The following is a 21,336-nucleotide window of genomic DNA, read 5'->3' as shown; positions in this document are numbered from 1 at the left end:
TATTTAAAATATTTTTATTGCAATAAATAATAATATACTATTTCTAAATTCATTTTCAAAAATACATGTTAAGAAAAAGGATGGATATTGTTCATACCCTGGCCCAATACCAAGGCCCAGGTCCAACTAAAAGGCCTAATCTAAAGGGTTAAGCCTAGCTAAGCGCCGCCTTTCACATAAGAAGTCGGTGTCATTCACGACTTGATTTAAAGAGGTCGGATGTGAGATTAGCTGGCAGATAAACACTCATTCAAATGAGTAACCGCCCCTAAAATCTCTCTAACCGCTTCATCAAGCCATATCTTAACCTCCCTAAGATAATGGGACGGTTAACACCCTAAAGATATGGCACTACTCCAACGGTGGTTATTGGCTCACCACTATAAATACACTGACACCCCTCAGGTATCTCTAAGCCCAATACTCTCTAGACCTGCTAACACCCTTGCTAACTTAGGCATCGGAGTGTCTTTGCAGGTACCACCCCCCATTTACTCACGTACACAAGTCGGAAGGAGGCTCCAGCGAACGAACCTACTCGAAAGCCACCCTCCGCAGACAATTGGGCCAACCAACGTCATCCATTCTATTAATCTCCGGTTACCCACCGTAACAGTAAATAAGAAAAACAGGTTAGTAACGCATTGCTTTTGGTACTATCATGATGTGCTGAAAGTTAGAGTGTTACACATGTTATGTTTTTTGCTTTGGTAGAATCACGTAATTTTCTCTTTCATTTGGTTTAATATAGCATTTTCTCCAAATTTTTATGAGAAATATTAGGGGATTATCATAATTTATTGTTTACTTAATCGTTAACTTAATTTTTTGGTGTTTGCTATGGTACGATAATAAATTCATATGTATCGATACGTTTAAAATATGGACAAATAATAACAAGTCATGTGGAATTTATTTTCCACGTCAACATTTAATTTTTGTTTTTTAAATATATATTATATCACCACTTTTACTAATACACCTCTTTAATTAAATAAAAATAAAAAAATTTTATTTAATTTTATAAAAAGTCTTAAAAATCCTTCTTTTATTTGATTAGACAAAAATATCCTTTTAAATTAACGAAATTTTAGAATTCAATTAATCCTAGTTTTATAATTTCAAATAATTTAAACAATAAAACAAAAACATATTAAAAAAATAAAAAATCAAAATTTCTTCATCTTCTTCAATTTTTTTAATTATTCGTGCCCCAGCAAAATATATCAAAAAACAAAAAATCGATCGTTCTTCATTTTTTTAGTTACTCCTCTGAAATAAAACAGTGAAAGTCCCAAACCAAAACTCTAGATTTATCGCAAAATCAAGATAACGACCAAACGGGAGAAAGGACTACCGATGCTCCCAACCGAGAGAGGATCATACTAGTGAACCCCTTCACACAAAGCATGGTTGTCATCGACGGCGCTTCAAGCCTCGAAGCTCTGTTTCGCGACATGGCCGTTAACAACAGCAGCAAAGCCGGAAGACCTCCAGCTACGAAGGAATCCATTGACGCCATGCCGAGCTTTGTAATCAAAGAAGGTGAAGTTGAAATAGGAGAGTGTGTTGTGTGTTTGGAGGATTTTGGTGTTGGTGCTTTGGTTAAGGAGATGCCATGTAAGCACAGGTTTCATCCGAATTGCATTGAGAAGTGGCTTGGGATGCATGGAACTTGCCCTGTTTGTATGTACGAGATGCCGGTTGAGGAAAAAGATGAAGGAAAGAAGAGGGATAGTGAAGGAGAAGAAGAACAAGAAGGAGGAGAAAGAGAGAGGAGAAAGACAGCGGCGAAGAATCTAGAGTTTTAGTTTGGAATTTTGACTGCTTTGCTTTAAGAGGGGTAATTGAAGAAGACGAAGAACGATTGATTTTTTGTTTTTTTGATATGTTTTGCTTAGATGGGGGCATGAATGATTAGAGAAATTGGAGAAGACGAAGAAATTTTGATTTTTTATTTTTTTAATATGTTTTTGTTTTGTTGTTTAAATTATTTGAAATTATAAAATTAGGATTAATTGAATTCTAAAATTTCATTAATTTAAAAGGATATTTTTGTCTAATTAAATAAAAGAAGGATGTTTAAGACATTTTATAAAATTAAATAAAAATATTTTTTATTTTTATTTAATTAAAGGAGTATATTAGTAAAAGTGGTGATATAATATATATTTAAAAAAATAAAAATTAAATGTTGATGTGAAAAATAAATTTCAGGTAAATTGTTATTATTTGTCTATATTTTAAACGTATCGGTACGTATGAATTTATCATCGTACCGTAGCAAACATCTAATTTTTTACTCTAATTTTTTTAGTTTAATAATCTAACAATATATTTTATTCATATTTTTAATTAAATATTGATAACTAATTAATAATAAAAAATAATAAATTCTAATAATTTTTTAGTATTTTTTATTTTTTATGTTTTATTCATTAAAATCAAATTTATAAATTAAACAAAATAAAATAATACTTTTTAAAAATAATTAAAAAAAACGTGTGTGTTGAGCTGCTAGTCCCAATAATAATGCAAGGATGTCATAAACTGATAAACATTATATTTGTTCTCACTTGAAATTAGTATTTTAAAACTTAGGGTATTGTTAATGAAGTATTGAGGGTTGGACTAGTGTACCAAATTATAAATCTGAGCAAAAGAAATGGTTGAAAAGTTTTTTTTTTGTGTGATTATTTAGAATATTTGACTGAAATGAAATAGTAGAATATTTTAGAGTTTAGAGATAAGTGTTGAAGGAATAAAAATTTTGTCTTTTTTGAGTTACAGAAAATAGTGTGGAGTTGATCTGTTTAATTGTTGATGATAATATCGAAAATGACACTAGATTTTACTGTTTTATCTGTGTTTATATCTTATATTTTATTGTACTTTTTTTTATTTCATTTTATTGTGTTGAGCTGCATTTATTTAAAAAAAAAATATGTTCTAGAGTTGCATTATAACTGCTGCCTGCTGGCCTTTAGATCCAACGTTAAAATATTGGGGAATTATTTGCCTGGATAAGACAACACTAAAGACAAAACGTTCGTAGATCACTAACTTTAGATACCTGGTTTTATACTTGGATTGATAGATTATTCAACAAATTTATGTTATGCATTGACTCAACTGCATGTGCTTGATTGCGTCGTATATGATGACTCCCTTTAATTTAATTGATCAGCATGAGGATACTTTAATTTAATTCATGTTCTAGTATTTTTGAGAAAAAAATGTACTATAGACATAAGTTTTGTTCTGAACGTTATCCAAAACGTTAATGTGAAGGTTATTGAAAACGTTAATTTGGATATGAATATGAGTTCTAGATTTTTTTGTGATTTATTAATATCGAAGTACGTTTGTTTGAGTTTCTGATAAAAAAATGAAAAATAGTATCTACAAAAAAATTTTGATATTTAAGTTAGTAAAAATTTTAGACAGAAATTTTTTGTTATAAATAATAACATGAATATATCTAAAGGGTGTCAATATATTTATAATAGAGTTACTAACTATTTTTATTGGAATAGTTCTATCTTTATTGATGAATAATCCGTTCCTTTTATCTTAAAAGTTTGTTAGGACCGATCTTTTAGTGGAGATAAACATTGTAGATAAAATTTAGAGAAGTCGTTACTGGCTTTTGGACAGGTAGAATTGGTTCATTTTATCAGCGTCCGACTTTTTTAAAGAGATCGGGTATATTCGTGAAGATTCTTTTTATTGGTGGGCCTTTTTGTTTGTTAAACATGGCTTCGCTTATTGGGCCAGCACATGAATAAATTTAAAATAAAAAAAGATAATAATGCATATTATAGTAAAGAAATAAATAATTAAAAATTTTCTCTTTAATAAATAAGCATATATTTATTTAAAAAAATATGTCATTTTATTTTTATTAATCTTTTAAAAGAAATTTTGCATTCTTTTTACTAGGAGTATTTATGAAACGGGTGAAACCAGGTTTAATGTGATACAGATCCGACCCAAAATATATACCGGGCCTATTTGTTAGACCCAAACTCGATCTTAAACTCGATGAAACCTACACACTTTCGAGCCACGATTATACTGGGTGAAAACCAGGCCGTTAACATTATCTTCTTGTAAGTTAGCATGTGAAAATATCAAAGTTTCCAAGACTCCAACCATTATTTAACATAGTAAAATTCACTTAGAAAAATATAACAAGAACCAACCCTTCTCTAAAATTAAAGCATAACCACAATTAATACTAATATTGTCTAATAACACCAAATATTTAAATCAATACAAATAACACAAAATATTAACTTATAGTCTTATAATGACTAATAACACAAAATATAAGGTTTATAATATTCAAATTCCACATAAAAATAGCCATCATCCATCACTAATAACACAAAATATTAATTGTGTATGATAATCGGGCTATCGGACCGAGTTTAGGTGACTCGAGTTATGACCCGGACCCGACCCAAAATAATGACTGAATCTATTTTCGAGACCTTTATCCGACCATAAATCCGATAAAATCATACCAAATTAATTCTTAAAAAATTTAAGACCGAATCGAATCTTTGAATCAGACTGAATCTTCGAACTGGACCAGACGATAAACATCCCTACTTTTTACTCTCTCAACACAAATTTATTTTCACTGTAGAATTGCTCAAAAAGAGTTTAGTTATTGTTTTTATTGAACTATCACTTCAGATTCTGTTATACTTAAACCACACCATTGAAAGTTAAAATATCATCACCCGCGGTCGGACTACTTCGGTGGCCTACTTATTCATATATAAGGATAATATTAAGGTTTAATTATCATGTTGGTCTTTATAGTTTTATAAAATTTTTAATTAGATTTTTATATTTTTTATTTTTTTAATTGGGTTCCCACACCAATTTTTTTTTCATTTGAGTCTCTATATTTTTTCTTTCTTTTATTTGAGTTCCTGCACAATTTTTTTTTAGTTGGATCCCTATACAATTAAACCAATTACTATTAAGAGGGACCTAATTGAAAAAAACAATTTGGTGCAGGGATCCAATTAAAAAGAGAAAATTGTATAAGGACCTAATTAAAAATTTCGCAAAACTATAAGACCAACAGAATAATTAAACTTAATATTAATAGGACAAAAAGTTCTTTAAAATTGTTTGCAATAAATTTATATGCTCATAAAAATAATTGTGATAGATTTATAAGTCTAAAAAATTAAATAAATATCTAAAAACAATGAATTTACTTGTTTTTTTTTTATTTTAAAAATCTATAAATTTATCACAATATATATTAAAAAAACTTACTAATACTTTAATATTTTTAGGAACCTTCGATCTTATTATTTGTGGTTACTGTATTTAGTATTAGTAAGTTAAATAAGTGTATTAGTTAAGAGAGTTAGAGAGTAGTTAGTTAATTTGAATTAGTTAGTTAAATTATAATTTGTGGCTAATGATTGAGCATATTGTATATATATATATATATATTTAACGTCATAGTAATGGAAAGTACTTTTGTCAGTCTAACTAATTTTTATTTTAGAATTCCTCTCTTGTATAGTGTAATATTCTCGCCTTTAATTTTTTTGCAACTAGAACAGAGATTTTTTATAGTGTGGTGAGTGTGGAGGTTGCAAAAAAGAATATAATCACCTTGTGTAAAAACTCGATCGCAGAGAAGTTCGTGTAAATTAGTGTTTGCATGAGTTTATTCATCAATGGAAACAAACATGCAAGGAGGGGCAAATCTAGAAACTCAATCTTTCTCAGCAATCGGATTCCAAAATTTCACAAGAATGATGGCGCAATTCAACGCAATGCAAGCGATGCAAGTTCAATCTTTCTCCAGTGTTAGTCCATTGCAAGATCCATTCTACCTTCATCTAAATGAAGCTCTTGGAATTTTGCTTATAGATCTTCTATTAACCAATTCGAACTATTATTTGTGGTCCAGATCAGTGAAGATCTCTCTAAAATCAAAGAACAAACTCAAGTTCATCGATGGAATCCTAATCAAACCAGAGGATGACAACCCTTTATTCGGAGCTTGGGATCGATGCAACAATTTTATTTTGTCTTGCTTACATAGATCACTCAACTCTGAGATTTTGCAAAGTGTGCTCTGGTGCGACAACACTCATGAACTGTGGAAGTATTTAAAGCACCGCTTCTACCAGTGAGACCTCTTCAATTGCAGATCTTGAAGAAGAAATGTTTGCTATAAAACAAAATGAGCTTACGATCACTTCTTATTACACGAAATTGAAGAGTGTTTCGGAAGAGTTAGAAGAATTTAGACCTATACCTTTATGTTCTTGCTTGACTGAATGTAAATGTGGTCAGAATCTTGATATGATTAGAGAGTTTAGAGAACAATCTCATATAATACGCTTCTTTGGAGGATTAAATGATTAATATGCAAATGTTTGTTCACAAATCATGCTTGTAAAACTCTTACCAAATGTTAGCAGTGTTTTCTTCACTAATCCAATAAAAAAGGCAAATGATGCATTTGATAGACCGGGGATCTAGATTGATGGTAAATGCTATTAAAGTTGTGAATGCAAATGCACTTAGTAACAGTGTAGCTAATGCAACTGCCTTTGGGACTTATTAAGGAGGAAGCAATTACCATAAAGGTAGAGGTAGGGGACGTGGTGGTAGAGGCAGAGAAAGTAGTAGAGAAACTCCTAAGTTGTGCTCCTATTGTGGAAAGAGTTGGCACTTGGTTGACACATGTTATCACAAACATGACTTCCCACCATATACGCAAAGAAATTAATTCTAGATGAACAGTTAATCATTGAACTCAATTAACTCCGTTACAGCTGTGAGTAATGATAAATGTAGAACTGAACCTTTGATTCAAAAGGAAGAAAAGATCAGTTTCAACGGCTTATTTTTTAGACAAGCAGAAGGAAGCACTTATTCCCTTAATTCAACAACAATGCAGTGACCCTTCGAGTAATAAAAAATTGGCATCTGTACATGCATCATCTGCAAGTACCTTCTATCTTTTATCAATTTTTAGCCACTTTCTAATTAGTCATTACTGGATTTTGGATACATGCATCATCTGCACTTAGTACTAGCCATCTTTTATCAATTTTTAGCCATTCTTTCAATCTATAAAACACATCAAGCCTGTTCAAATAATCATGCCAAATGGTTCTCAAACTATCATAACAGTAAGTGGGACGATTTTTTTTTCAGCAATATTTTACTTGACTGATGTACTCTATGTTCCATTTTTTAAATACAATTTAATTTCTATTTCTAAAGCAATTAAAGCACTTTCTTGTTCTTTTTCATTCATTGCACATGATTCTGAGATTCATGAGTTACTTACCTCGAAAATGATTGGAGCTGCTGATAAAAAAGGAGAATTGTATACAATGATGGTAGCAGCCATACAAACAAGTCTTCCAGCTGCAATAGAGGTTGATGCATCACAACTCATGCATCAAGCACACACAAACAACATTACTCATTCATTAGATGCAATTTTATGGCATCATAGATTAGGACATATCTCATGTAATAAGATAAAACAAATGCAAAAATCATATCCATTCATTACATATCACACCACTAATGTACCTTGTTCTCCATGTCATTATGCTAAACAAAAATGATTGCCATTTAATGACAGCACTATTAAATCTCTGAATTTATTTGATATTATACATATGGATATTTGGGCCCAATTGCTATGTCTTTTATCTATGGACATAGGTATTTTCTAACAATTGTTGAGGACAAAAGCAAAATTACATGGTCATTTTTCATGCAACACAAAATTGAAGTTAGGAAATTAATAGAGGATTTTGTTCAATTGATTGAAACGCAATATCATAAAACAACTAAGAGCATTTGCTCGGATAATGGTAAAGAATTCTTGATGCATTCTTTTTGCAATCAGAAAGGGATTTTATACCAAATTAGTTGTGTGAAAACACCACAGCAGAATAGAGTGGTGGAGAGAAGACATCAAGAAATTTTGAACATGGCAAGAACTCTCATCTTTAATTCTAATATACCTACTTTTTTTGGCATTTTGCTATGGCCCATGACACTTATATTCTAAATCTGGTACCTCACATCAAAGTGAAAGCCTCTAGCCCTTATGAAATGCTTTATCAAAAATTGCTTGAACTTAACCATTTCGAAATTTTTTGACAGTCTGGTTTATACATCTACTTTAGTGTCTTATAAGAAGAAGCTTGACCCTTGAGCTCGAAAATGTGTCTTTTTAGGCTTTAAACAAGGAAATAAAGGATACATTTTATTAGATACTAAGAGTAGAGAGGCTTTCATTTCTAAAAATGTGGTGTTTTATGAGCATAGCTTCCCTTTCAAAAATTCTACAGGCCTATATTTTTCAACGAAAGTCCAACATTTCCCTCTAACTCATGTCTATACATATTTGATCATGACATTGCTTCCAATGGTTCCGCTAATACTCATACAAATGTTTTGGACAATATGGCTTTGCTTGCTGCACTTTCTCAATTAAGTAACACTCGTGATTTGCATCCTAATCATTCAGCATACAACAACCTTTTTCCCTCACTAAATTTTGATACGAGTTTGACCATACATTGCTCACATTTGCATCAACCATCACCATTGCACACATCCACACAACATACATCAACCCCTTCTGTAGCCAATTCAGCCTTGCCAACTACGCAACCTGAATTAAGAAGATCAACAAGACAAAGATCTCGACCAGCCTATCTCGATGCCTTTCATTGTATACAATTCACGACATCAGATCAACAGCACTCAACTATCATTAATAAAAAATATCCTCTCCAATTATGTGTGTTTGAATTCCCTATGTTCAAGTCACAGGGCTCTTTAAGTTACGATCACACAAAACACTGAACCTAGAAGTTATAAGGAGGCAATCACTCAAAGTTGTTGGAGGCAAGCAGCAAGTAATGAACTGAAAGCTCTTGAAGATAATAAAAATTGGACACTGACCTCTCTTCCTCGAGGAAAGAAGGCAATAAGTTGTAAATGGATTTTTAAAACCAAATTCAAATCCAATAGTGAGATTGAAAGACATAAAGACCGATTGGTGGCAAAGGGATTAACTCAGACAACTGACTTTGATTACTTTGACACGTCCGATCTCGTGATCAAACTCACCAAATTAGGAGTCTTATTGACCATTGCTACAGCTCGGAATTGGTTTGTGCACCAGCTGAACGTCGACACTGCATTTCTCCATGGCAATTTGTCTGAGGAAGTTTACATGAAACCTCCTTTAGGCCTTCGAGTCCCTACTGGTTTTGTGTGCAAGTTGCAACGCTCCCTTTATGGACTGAAGTAGGCCAGTCGCCAATGGCACTAAAAGTTATGTTGTGTTCTTCTCCAATCTGGTTTCTCTCAATCTAAGGCTAATAGCAGCTTGTTCACTAAGAGATAGTAACTTTTTTACCTGTATCTTGGTTTACGTGGATGACTTAGTGCTAGAAGGCAATGATTTGCATGGAATTCAAAGAGTGAAGAAGATGCTTGAGGAAAAATTCAAGATTGAGGACTTGGGCAACTTGAAGTTTTTTCTTGGACTCGAAATAACACGCAATTACAGAGGTATTGCCATGTACCAACATAAGTATACATTGGATTTGTTAGCTGAATTTGGAATGAATGATGCGAAGCCGGTCTCTACGCCTATGGATTACGGTAAAGCTCTAAAAAACTTTAGGTACTCGTTTTGGAGATGTCTCTAGCTACAAAAGATTAATTGGCCGTCTGATTTACTCGACAAACACACATCCAGATATTTGCTTCGCTATGAGTAAGCTTAGCCAATACTTGGACTGTGCCACAGACACTCATTTTAAGGCTGCGCTACATGTGTTGAGGTACCTCAAAGATGCAGCAGCAAATGGGGTTCTCTTTCCTGCTTTTGCAGACCTCAACCTGACAGTTTTTTCAGACTCGAATTGGGGAGTTTGTCCAGATACTCGTCGATCCATTTTTGGTTTTCGCTACTTCTTAGGCAAGTCCTTGATTCGTGGAGATGAGAGAAACAACAAACAGTGGCGCGTTCCTCTGCTGAGGTAGAGTATCGAGCCATGGCCCTTGTGACGTGTGAAGGTGTTTGGCTGTCTTTCATTTTGCATGACTTTCAGGCACCCTTGTTCAAACCAATGTCCCTATATTTTGACAATCAATCAGTTCTCCACATTGCAGCCAACTCCGTGTTTCATGAACGGACGAAACACATCGAGCTTAGTTCCAAATCCATTTTCATTATGTGAGATTAAGTTGGAATTTATCGATTTTTACACTCCTAACTTAAAGGGGGATGTAGCCAGATTTTAGTCTTTTAGTTACTTGTAGTCACTGTATTTAGTATTAGTAAGTTAAATAATTACATTAGTTAAGAGAGTTAGAGAGTAGTTAGTTAACTTGAGTTAGTAAGTTAGATTGTAACTTGTGGCTGATGATTGAGCACCTTGTATATATATTCAACATCATAATAATGGAAAACACCTTTGCCACTCTAACTAATTCTCATTTTAGAATATCTCTCTTGTATGGTGCAACCCCATCCTCACTGTTGATTTCTCTGCAACTTGAACATGAATTTTCTCACTAATTAAGTAATTATATTCACTTTAAAAAAATTTTTCTTGTCCTCCTTTGCTATCAAACAAGGTGAAAAATAAAAACCATTAACCACCATATTTTAATTATGGGTGTTCATGGATTGTATCTGATGCGCATAAAAGTGGTGTTTATCTGAATCAGATCCGATTCGCAAGGTTATCGGATCCGATCCGATCCGCACACTAATAGAATCAGATTGCAAATTTTGTGTAGGTATCCGCATATCCGATCCGCATATTCACGTATCTGCAAAAATAAAGAAATAAATAAATAAATATTATTTTTATGTTTTATTTCAACTAATAATGATCATATATGTTGTATTATTTTAATTTATTATTTAAGAAAAATATGTTTAATATTATTTTATGAGTAAACATATTTAAAAGAATAGAAAAAATGAATATTATTGATATTTTTTAATAAAATAAGCTTTTAAAAATATTTTTATGTTTTGTGGATGTATCCGATATTCGATCCACAAATGTGCGGATAAGATCCAAATTTAAAAACTCTCGATATTAAATTCGATCGAATGATTTTAGTGTGCATCGAATTAAAATTTTAACTGTATCCAATTCGATCCGATTCACATTCACCCCTAATTTTAATTAACTGATTTTTTAAATAGTGTAAAAAATTTCAACCATATTTAATTAGATTTTAATTCATAAACCAAAATAGTAAAAATTGGTTTTTAACTCATTAACCAAACTCAATTTTAAAAGATAAAAAAATATAAAAAATTAACTATAATATAAGTCAATTAAACTAACTCTTTTTTATTTTTTATTTTTAAATTTAAAAAATTAGGATAATAGAAAATTATTTTTTATTTTATTTTATAATAACTCTAATTTTTAACTAATTGGTTAGAAATTTAGAAAGAGAAACTCAAATGCAGTGGACTTTCACGTGTCGTAACTTTTAGATATTAACTTTACGTCATTTGAGTTTTTACCAATTTAGAATTGATTTCGCTCTAGTGAATTTCCTAACTGATCCTTTTAAAATACTTCAAAATCTCTTTGCCTCTCCTCCGTCTCTCCCATCCCAGCCGCGAGTTCCATCGTTCTCTTCCAGCCAGCCGCCGTGAGTTCTGTTCTCACTTTCCCAGCTGCGCGAAGTTCTCCGGATCTCTTCTCCTCCCCGTCGCCGTCGCCTTCCAGTAGTCGTCCAGTCATCGTCGCGTCACTTCCTGCGGTGCCCTCCAGTCGCCGTCATCGACTCAGTTTGGGTAGGTCCTCTACTCTCTTTCTTTTTTCTTTTTTTGGGTCAACATCCTCTACTCCTCGTTGTCCAAATATTGTATTTTGTTTTGTTTCTACTTCCAAAAAGAGATTAACTAGTTTTTATCTTCATGTTGAAGGCCCACTTAGACATATTCAAATTAATATTTTAAGTCCAGAATGATAAAAGGGCTCAGGGCCCAATTTCTTATTGTCTGTGACTCTCCAAAAAATTTAGTGGAATCCTCATTGTTGTTCAGTTAAACCCTGCGAGCTGCAGCATCTTGAGTCAAGGTTTAAGAAGAAGAAAATGGAGGAACAAAAGAAACGCAGCATTCCGGTGCTGCCATGGATGCGAGACCCTCTAGACCTTACTCTCTTCCAACAGATTCCTCTCCATACCCTCCCTTCTCTCCACCCTAAGTAACTCTCACTCACTCTATCCATATTCCTTTCCATTTTCTTTTTCAAAAAATATAATGATTATGTTTTTTAATTTTGGTTTTTAGGTTGAAATTATCACTGGAAAACATGGGGATTTCCAACCTGTTCCCGGTGCAAGTTGCGGTATGGCAAGAAACCGTTGGGCCTGGGAAATTCCACCGAGACCTCTGCGTTAACTCCCCCACTGGCAGTGGCAAGACCTTGGCCTACGCGCTCCCCATCGTACAGTTGCTCTCCACACGCGTCGTCACGTGCCTACGCGCATTGGTCGTTGTACTCGCCGGAATGTGAGTTCGGGATTTCTTACGATCCGGAAGAGGTTGCATTTCGTGTTCGGAGACGGTTGAGGAGTAAGGTAGATATATTGGTGGCAACCCCCGGAAGATTGATGGATCATATCAATACCACCAAAGGCTTCACTCTTGAGCATCTTCAATATCTTGTAAGTAGTAGATTGCACTATATCTCAAATCTCACAAATATAATGTTGAACATAGTGTGTGTTAATTGTTTAAATCAAATGGTTTCAGGTGGTTGATGAAACGGATCGGCTACTCCGTGAGGCCTACCAGTCATGGCTACCTGCTGTGCTTGAATCGGTGCAGTTGAATGAGGATAACAGTTTTGAACCCAGTGATTCGTTTTTACCTTGTTCTATGGGTGTGTTAACAACCAGAAGAAGATGGTGAGTTCAAAGTACCTTTTATCTTGACTTTTGAGGTGTTAATGACTAGATTTAGACTTTTGGTTGTGTTAGGGCTTAGGTTTTTCAAATTGTATTATATGTTTGAAAATCGGAAGGATCCATTTTGCATACCTTTTTTTTTCCCTTTTTATTTAAATTTAATACAAAAAATGAATGTTTATTGTAAAAGTGTACATTTAAATTGTTATTATCATTACTATTATGTTTTTTGTAGTGGAGTTGAAAGGGGTTTCAAGGATAAGCCCTACCCTAGGCTGGCAAAGATTGTCCTGTCTGCGACAATAACTCAGGACCCAGGCAGGCTTGTTCAGCTTGAGTTGCATCACCCTTTGTTCCTGAGAGCTGGGCCAATGCGTTATCGACTCCCAGAAAATCTACAATCCTTCAAATTGGTATGAACCTGCATGGTGCTTTTGTCTCTTTTAATTTACGTCGGAGTTGTATGAAAAGATTACTTAAAGCTAAGATACTTTTTGCTGACATGAACCATTATTAGTAGTGTTGCTCTCAACCTTTCCTCCAACCCTGTTTTAGTACCAACCCCCAACTTTTAGCTTTTCCCTTTTTTCTATATGTTATTATCTTTTGCTTTGAATAACCTGGATGTGTTATTCCATTGGAACCCAAAGCGTAGCTAGTTACAGCACTCACACAGATAAGATTGCAAGATTCTGAGATTGGTTGGTGGATGAAAGTATTTCTATTGTTTATTCAAATGGCTTTTCATTTTAGTAAATTTTTAAGTTGACAAGTGATAACTGACAACTAGAAGTTACCTTGTAATTCTATTTATTTATTTTTGTGCAGATCTGTGAAAGAAAGGTCAAACCCTTGTATTTGGTTGCCCTTTTAAAATCACTAGAAGGAGAAAAATGCATAATTTTTACAAAATCTGTGGAATCTACACATCGTCTCTGCAAATTGCTTAATTGTTTTGGAGATCTGCAAATTGATATCAAGGAGTACTCTGGTCTTCAGCATCAACGTGTAAGAAGGTATTTTGCTCACTGAACAAAGAAAATATAGAGATGCTCCCTTTGATCTTTCATATTATACAAAACTTACTTCAAAAGAAGACACCACTCTCCTCTGTGTTGAATCCAATTTTTTTGTTGTATTATTGCCACTGAAATCTTAACAAGGAAAGAAATTTGGAATTTTCAAGTTATCTCATTCACCTAAAGCAAAGCTCCTACACTTGGCCAAAGTCGCATGACAAGCAACCATGTTTAAGAAAGTTTAGTTTCCTTCTCCCTAAGCATTCCATCAACTTGATGGTTGTACTCTACAAATTGGTCAATGAGAGAAAATCCATTAAGTAATCTACAAATCTGGTTATAATTGTTAAATGAGGAACACTATTGGTCATGATAAATATAGACTAATTATGTAGATATGTAGATTTACACTATAATCTGATGGGGTGTGTTTGGATTCACCATTAAGTGTTGGTGCACTCTGCTTCTATGGTTCTTAGCATGTCATATAATGTTTTTGGAATATATAGTTTTGAAAATTGTTTATAGATATGAATCTGTTCACTTCCTTTTGCCTAAGAACTATAGATTTGGAATCAGTTGATCCTTGACCCAAAAAACCTGCTTTCCTGCAGTAAGACCCTGAATAATTTTCGGAAAGGCGAGTTTCAAGTGCTTGTATCTTCTGATGCAATGACTCGTGGAATGGATGTGGAAGGTGTAAGAAATGTCATTAACTATGACATGCCCAAATACGTGAAGACCTACGTTCATCGGGCTGGTAGGACTGCCCGGGCTGGCCAGACTGGGCGCTGCTTCACATTGATGTCCAATGATGAGGTTTGAGGTCACCCTCTCTCACTAATGATCACATGGTCATTTTTAGCGACTAGATCAAAGTGGATTTGTGTTCAATAAATTAGAAAAGTAACGGACACACTTTATTTCTGCATGTTAGTCGATCACCGTTATTATATGTTGTTGCTCTCTCTCCCATTTTGTTCACTGCTATATTATTTACCAGTGGAGATTAAGAATATAGAATAAATCACAAAAGATGTCCCCAAATAATTTATATGTTGTCAAAAAATACCCTCAATATTTTAAAATGCACTATAAGTACCCAGACACGAAGAAATACCTTTTCCATAACGAGACCATGAATAGTGTAGGAGACAGCCACATAAGCATTGTCGTTTGCCACTTCATTTGTTTTCGTTTATGGAGACGACCTTTCTTCATGTCTTGGTACTTTCAGCGTATTTTTAAATATTTTGAGGGTATTTTTGTCGTTATCATAAATCAGGATATTTTTTCAGCAAATAAATAATTTGGAGACATATTTGGTAGGTTACCCAAGAATGTATTTGTTTTGTTAATTTCTTCTTAGCGACATTTGGAACTGAATAATTCTTGAACACTTCTCAAATCTTATACCTCTCCAGGTACGACAATTTAAGAAGTTGATGCAAAAGGCTGAGGCTAGTTCTTGCCCCGAGCACATCATTCAATCCAGTTTGATTGAAGCACTGCACTCTACCTATGAATCAGGTACATGTGCTAATTCCAATTTTGGTGAATATCAACGGACAAGTTTCTCAACCAACCTAGTTGGAAACAGAGAATAGACTCAAACATCAGTTTAATAGGCCACTTTATTACATGCTTCATCAAGAAGCTTTTGCTTAATCTTCATAATCTTATAGTGAAAAAAATTTGCCTTTTATGGATCATTGCTTCACAATCCATGCTATATCTCTTCAAAATAAGGTGTACTGGTTTCCGCATTTAAATTAATTAATTAATTAATTCCCCACCCATTAATAAGCATGTTGAATCGAAGTATCATATTCATCTGCTTCAGAAAATGTCTTAAATAAGATTTACTTTCTATTGTGCATGGACCTAATTTGAATTCAAAGCTTCCTTTGTTGACCTTTTTGCTGTTTTGGAGTTGACATTAGATGTTCCAATTTTTTGGCAGCATTGAAAAAATTCAAGGAGAAGATTTCGAAGGCACGAAAGAAGGCAAATGATTAGAATCTTGTGGATGGAGCATATACATTGAAAAATGATCATTCATAGGAATAGCTTATCAAATTCATATCACTGACTGAATCATCCTGCAAAGGATTCGATTCGACTGAGAAAGAAGTCTTTCAATGATAACAACAGTCTGAAGCATATTATGAGGGCATGAACAGAGCTCTTGCGATCCCTCGGTAGTGGTTGATTTTGTGCATTCCTTGAGGTTTTTCTAACGGGATGCTTCCTTCACGGACGGGGCAAATGGATGAGATCGTGCATAAGTTCCGTGACAATGAGAATTGCAAATATTAATGAATAGATTTGTAATATTATTTTTATTTTATCTAGTTTAAAGTTGAAACATTCATTTCTCTGACGAGGAAAATATTTTAAGTTCTTAAGAAAGTGAGTATTTATCGTATACTTCTGAAAAGCCTCTTAGCATTCCCAAAGCAGTTTGATTAGGGGTGTAAATGTCTGACGTTATAAACAAATGCCTGGTTCAGTTTTTCACACTTATATAGCTAAACAATTAATAAATTGCTACGTCTAGTCTACATAGAAAAATTCAGTTATTAAACTAGTTGTGTGTATAAAATATATAAGTATATTATAATTAATTTAATAATTAAGTTTTTGTATGTATATAAGATTTTTAAACAATTTTATAAACTGCGACTGGATTGAAGTTATTTTTTATGAACAGAACTGTGCTCGTTTGTTATTTTTATTAAGTAATTTTGATGTTTCAGCTGGTAATTTGCTTCAATACAAATTGACCAACCAACACAACATTAAAAAAGAGGGAAAAAATCTGCTCAATCAAATTATACTAGCCCACCATTTTTAATTTTTTATATTTGTAATAAGTTATTTTCCAGAGCAATTTTTTTTATAAGAAAAAGTATTCAAACAAGTAGAACTTTTAATTGTGTTCCAACCTCGTCTAACAACTTCACATCCCTTGTCCAGCTAAGTTGAGTCTCGCATTTTGTTGCCACTATTTTCAATTGGTTGGGGTATGAGATTTAAAAATTCAAACAATAATATATACGTGTTGGAAACATCCATCGATAAGTTGAGATGGCCGAGTTGGTCTAAGGCGCCAGATTAAGGTTCTGGTCCGAAAGGGCGTGGGTTCAAATCCCACTCTCAACATTAATTTTTGAAACTGTTATAACTTCATTGCCAAGAAACATATAGATGAGTTAAGATCCTGTACAGCGTGGCAAACAATAACAATAAGCGCAGAAACAGCAACCTCTTTCTCTCTCTCTCTCTCTCTCTCTTTACAGTACACACACGGCATCTCTTGTTCATCCAAATAAACCATTGAACAGGATACAGTTTCATTTTAGCAACTCAACTCAACTACCTAATTAAGCAGGACCAGAACACAACATAACACAATAGAATAAAAATAACTAGCAGCAGCTTCATCAATTTGTTGCAGTGACTCGTCATTATGAATGATAACCAACAGCCACCATCATCAGTGATTCAAAATTGAGAGGGATCTATGAACTTCCTTCAGGAAGTACTTTCCATTGTTGTTAGCATTCGCAATTGCTGCAGCAGCAGGTGATGATGACGGTGATAATGGTGAAGAGCCTTTAGGGGAAGAAGCGGCAGATGAAGAATCACTAGAGCTACTAGTTTCCCTCTCCTCTTCAGTGATTGTGTCCAACATCTTTCTTGTTCTGTGCCTCATCACAGTAACATACTGTGGTGGTGCAACCTCCATGAACAACCTTGCAAGCCTAGAATTCGCCATTATTATAATTGAAACAGTTTTGTGAAGAAGAAAATTAAAGAAAGAAGAAATGAAAGCAGTAATGATGAAGTAGTTCTGTTTGGTTGAGGATGGAATGAAGTGGGAATAGGTTCAATTTATAAGGGTTAATTTTACACTAGGCTTGAAAGGAGTCAAGGGTCATAGTCATAAATGGTTAATTCAAGTTTTTATTTTCTAGTGCCGGCTACAGCTTTTGATATTTAATGCTGGTGTTGTGTTGCTATCTGGAGACTTTTTCATACTGTAGATAATGCAGGTATCCGTAGAAGATATGGTTTTTGTTGTGCATGCACTAGCTTCCAAATTTGTACTTTTTTGGGTGCTTTTAATGCATCCACTTTTTGCATTGACACGTTTCAGTGGGATGAAGATTTTCTTTCACATTTATTGGCGGCTAAAAGGAGTGGAGGAATTTTAACCGTACAATTGTTTAAGTTATGGTGGTCGTTGGTTGGATTTTTTTGTTTGGGACTCTGACTCTACAATTTTGTTATGCATGTTTGAATCATGAACTAATTAACGCTGCAAATTGGTGCCAAGTGTACCATTCATTAATGTTAATTGGCGGTGAGGTTTGGCACTGCATTAATCTTTTTGAGGTTGAACTGACCCGACCATTCTCGATCAGAAATGTTTAACTATACGTCTCTAATTAGAATCTCTACTAACTCAATTTTCAACCTATGAACAGTTAACAAAATTTTATAAAGTTATAGGTCTAATGTAAATAATAATAATAACCTCTTCATAATTATATCACTAATTTTTATTCATGCAATATGCAAGGATAAAGCAAGATATATCTAAATCACTACCATCGCCATCATAGCTACCGTCCACAGCTTCCTTTTTATTTTTATTCAATTCTCATTCCCCATCTTCGAGGGCATTGGCCCCTGAACTGTCGTATGCAACACATATTGTGGTTCTAGCCCTTCAAAATTTCTAAAGTCTACAATCGTAATTGATAAATCATTTATCATCATATATATATATTTTCCTTTGCACAAAACATTTCGTTTTATATTATTCTTATTTTAGTTATATACCTTTTTTCTAATAAATAAAAGTTATACGTCCACCATCTTCGTACACTTGTAAATATTTTTAGTTTAATGTACGTACTGTATATGACGAGGATTGTAATTTCTTTTTTTTTTTTAATGCCTTCCTCTAACCACTTGGAAAGAATAATACCAAGAAAAGGATGAGAATGATGATGAACAGGTGTGGACCATAAACGAGGTTTGAGGGGATGAATTATACGTGAAGTTGTAGCAATATGTTTATTTTGGATAAGGTTGTAGAAATAGGCCAACATGCTAATTTGTCTTCCTTCTTCATCATTCTTCATTCGTGGTATTGGTAGCTAGAGAGATCTTCACGTGAATATGGTGTCTTCTTTTCATTAATTATTGTCTGATGCCACTAATTTTTTAAGTCATGTAGTAAAGTGACAAATAAATCTTGAAGATTTAAATTTCTTTATCGTCAAATTTAGTAGTGGAATAAATTCGATGGTATAGACTTCGTCAGTAATTATTTACTAACAAATTTTTTCTTCTGTCGCTAATTACTAGCAAATTTTAAATCTTTAATTGATAAAATTTTAGAGTTTATTAATGTCGAATTTTTTTCGATAAATTCAACGATAATATATTATTTATTATTAATAATTAAATTGATAGTTACTGACAAATATAATCACATTAAATCTGACAATAAACTTAAACTCTTCTTTTTTAATTTGTTTAAAAATTCAATATATAATTTTAAATATTTAAATTTAATAATTTTTAAACTAACAAAATTCAAAATTTTATAATTTTTTATAATAATTTGTCTATATTTTTTGTTAAAAATTCATCAATAAATTCAAATATCATTATGCAAATAAAAAATAATAAAAATCCTACTTGAATATGAACAAATGAGAACAAATTTGTTGATATTTCATCTTCAGTCTCAAGCTTCTCCACTAAAAATTTTGTAATTTTTCTTCTTTAAAAGATTATTTATTTATTCTTAATTTCTGATAGTATACTATCTACTAATATAGTTTAAGAGACAAATCAAAAATTCTTTTTAATGATCGCTATGACAATGAGAAAGTGAATAGGTGATTGTTAAACGAAAGATGTTACTTACATTTTGAAAATCAATCCAAATTAAAATTATAAATGTTAAGATAATAAACTAGGACTAAAATAAAATAAACCATAAAAAATATAGTTATTTCAATAATAGAATTCAATCAGATGCAATTTGGTGTTTCTGGTACCAAATTTAATTGCATAAACTAAGAGTGATTTCATATCACAATGAAAAATTTAAAAGAGCACAATACAATGGCAAAAAAATCAAGCCACAAAACAAGTATGAGAAAAATACTAATCCATAGAAAATAATACAAATACTCAACATGTTGGATTATTTTAAATCGAAGTATAAAACATACATCTATCAATGGATAAGTTAAAGAAGTTTAATACTAATTTCACACTATGTTTATTTTTACTGGTATATGATTCCATTTTATGATATTAGCTGTTTATTTAATTGCAAGTCATGTATACAAAGAAGTTTTTATAGAGGGTGATTCTACAAATGAAATACTTAATAACAAAGTCAGCATAAATGCTTATGAATTGACCAATACACCTGAAATTTGCTAATTAGGATGATCTTTTGATAATCCTGGTTTTTCTTTAACAATGTTATTCTGCAGAAAAAAATAAGATAAACAAAAAACAACTTGGTACAAAATTTTTAACTATCTATGCCATAAATAAAAAAGAGTCAATCATGTCAAGGGACAAGAGAATAAATATTTTTATTTTATCAATTAGCCAAATATCAATCGTAATTTTACCTATTTAGTGCTAATTGATGAGTTCGTTGAGAACCATCAATTAAAAATCTTTCTTATAGTAAGTATTTGAGATAGAATTTTTCAGTATCAATAAATCAATATAGTCAAGAACTACTGAAATATTTATGATCACAATAACAGAATTTTGAAAAGTTGTTGATCTTAAAATTCAGTTAACCGCCCTTTAGTTGTTGCATTCTCTAGTGATTAAATATTTTCTAGGATGTTAGAGAATAGTGTAACAAAAATCATATATTTTTTACTACAGTAACTTGGATTAAGTTCTTTACAGTTTCAGTCTTTAATTATATTTTTTCGAACTTGGTATTTCGAAAAATAAATTTTTCAAACAGTTTTGGTTATTTTCATAAAATAGTCACAAAGCTACATATCTATAAACAATTTAATTATCTGCATTTTTAAGTAAAAAAACGTATCTTAATTTTATCATTAATTTACAAATTGATTCATAATAAAATCTAAAAAAATCAAACAACTAATTAACATGATAAAAATAGTGAACAGAAAAGTGTAGGATTAGGATTTAACAAATATCAATAATAATGTCAAAAAATGAAGAAAAGGAAAAAGACACACCTAAATAAAAGAAGAAGGATAGCATCACAACTGATAGAGGCAGTCGACAGCGAGAGAGAAAC

The 21,336-nt window shown here is 32.5% G+C and overlaps 3 protein-coding genes and 1 non-coding gene across 4 annotated transcripts in view; 3 read left to right on the top strand and 1 right to left on the bottom strand.

Moving 5' to 3' along the window:
• LOC107481928 (E3 ubiquitin-protein ligase MPSR1-like) overlaps positions 1-1,811 on the top strand; it is a 2,397-nt gene extending 586 nt beyond the window's left edge. Inside the window, exon 2 of the mRNA XM_021137135.2 lies at positions 1,293-1,811. Coding sequence (XP_020992794.2) covers positions 1,293-1,811 — 519 coding nt within the window. The remainder of the gene's footprint in view (positions 1-1,292) is intronic.
• A 9,837-nt stretch (positions 1,812-11,648) lies between these two features.
• On the top strand, positions 11,649-16,433 carry LOC107482009 (DEAD-box ATP-dependent RNA helicase 1). The gene is given in 10 exon segments (XM_016102382.3): positions 11,649-11,863; positions 12,116-12,278; positions 12,365-12,574; positions 12,576-12,741; positions 12,830-12,984; positions 13,220-13,397; positions 13,813-14,000; positions 14,618-14,822; positions 15,428-15,533; positions 15,967-16,433. Coding segments are annotated over 9 exon segments (1,377 nt in total). The 5' UTR covers positions 11,649-11,863; positions 12,116-12,165; the 3' UTR covers positions 16,023-16,433.
• A 654-nt stretch (positions 16,434-17,087) lies between these two features.
• Positions 17,088-17,168, top strand: TRNAL-AAG (transfer RNA leucine (anticodon AAG)). The gene has a single exon. It is a non-coding gene; the product is annotated as a tRNA-Leu (tRNA).
• Positions 17,169-17,172: 4 nt separating this feature from the next.
• On the bottom strand, positions 17,173-17,862 carry LOC107481968 (uncharacterized). Its single transcript, XM_016102324.3, has one exon. The coding sequence runs from the start codon at positions 17,782-17,784 to the stop codon at positions 17,503-17,505; it is 282 nt and encodes a 93-aa protein (XP_015957810.1). The 5' UTR covers positions 17,785-17,862; the 3' UTR covers positions 17,173-17,502.
• Positions 17,863-21,336: the final 3,474 nt, after the last annotated feature.

Source organism: Arachis duranensis, chromosome 3 (genome assembly GCF_000817695.3).
Source record: "Arachis duranensis cultivar V14167 chromosome 3, aradu.V14167.gnm2.J7QH, whole genome shotgun sequence".
Classification (NCBI taxonomy): domain Eukaryota; kingdom Viridiplantae; phylum Streptophyta; class Magnoliopsida; order Fabales; family Fabaceae; genus Arachis; species Arachis duranensis.
This window is presented reverse-complemented; position numbering and strand designations above follow the sequence as displayed.

Excerpts from the sequence above, each read along its gene's own strand:
- LOC107481968 (XM_016102324.3), bottom strand. The coding sequence starts at position 17,784 with ATGGCGAATTCTAGGCTTGCAAGGTTGTTCATGGAGGTTGCACCACCA.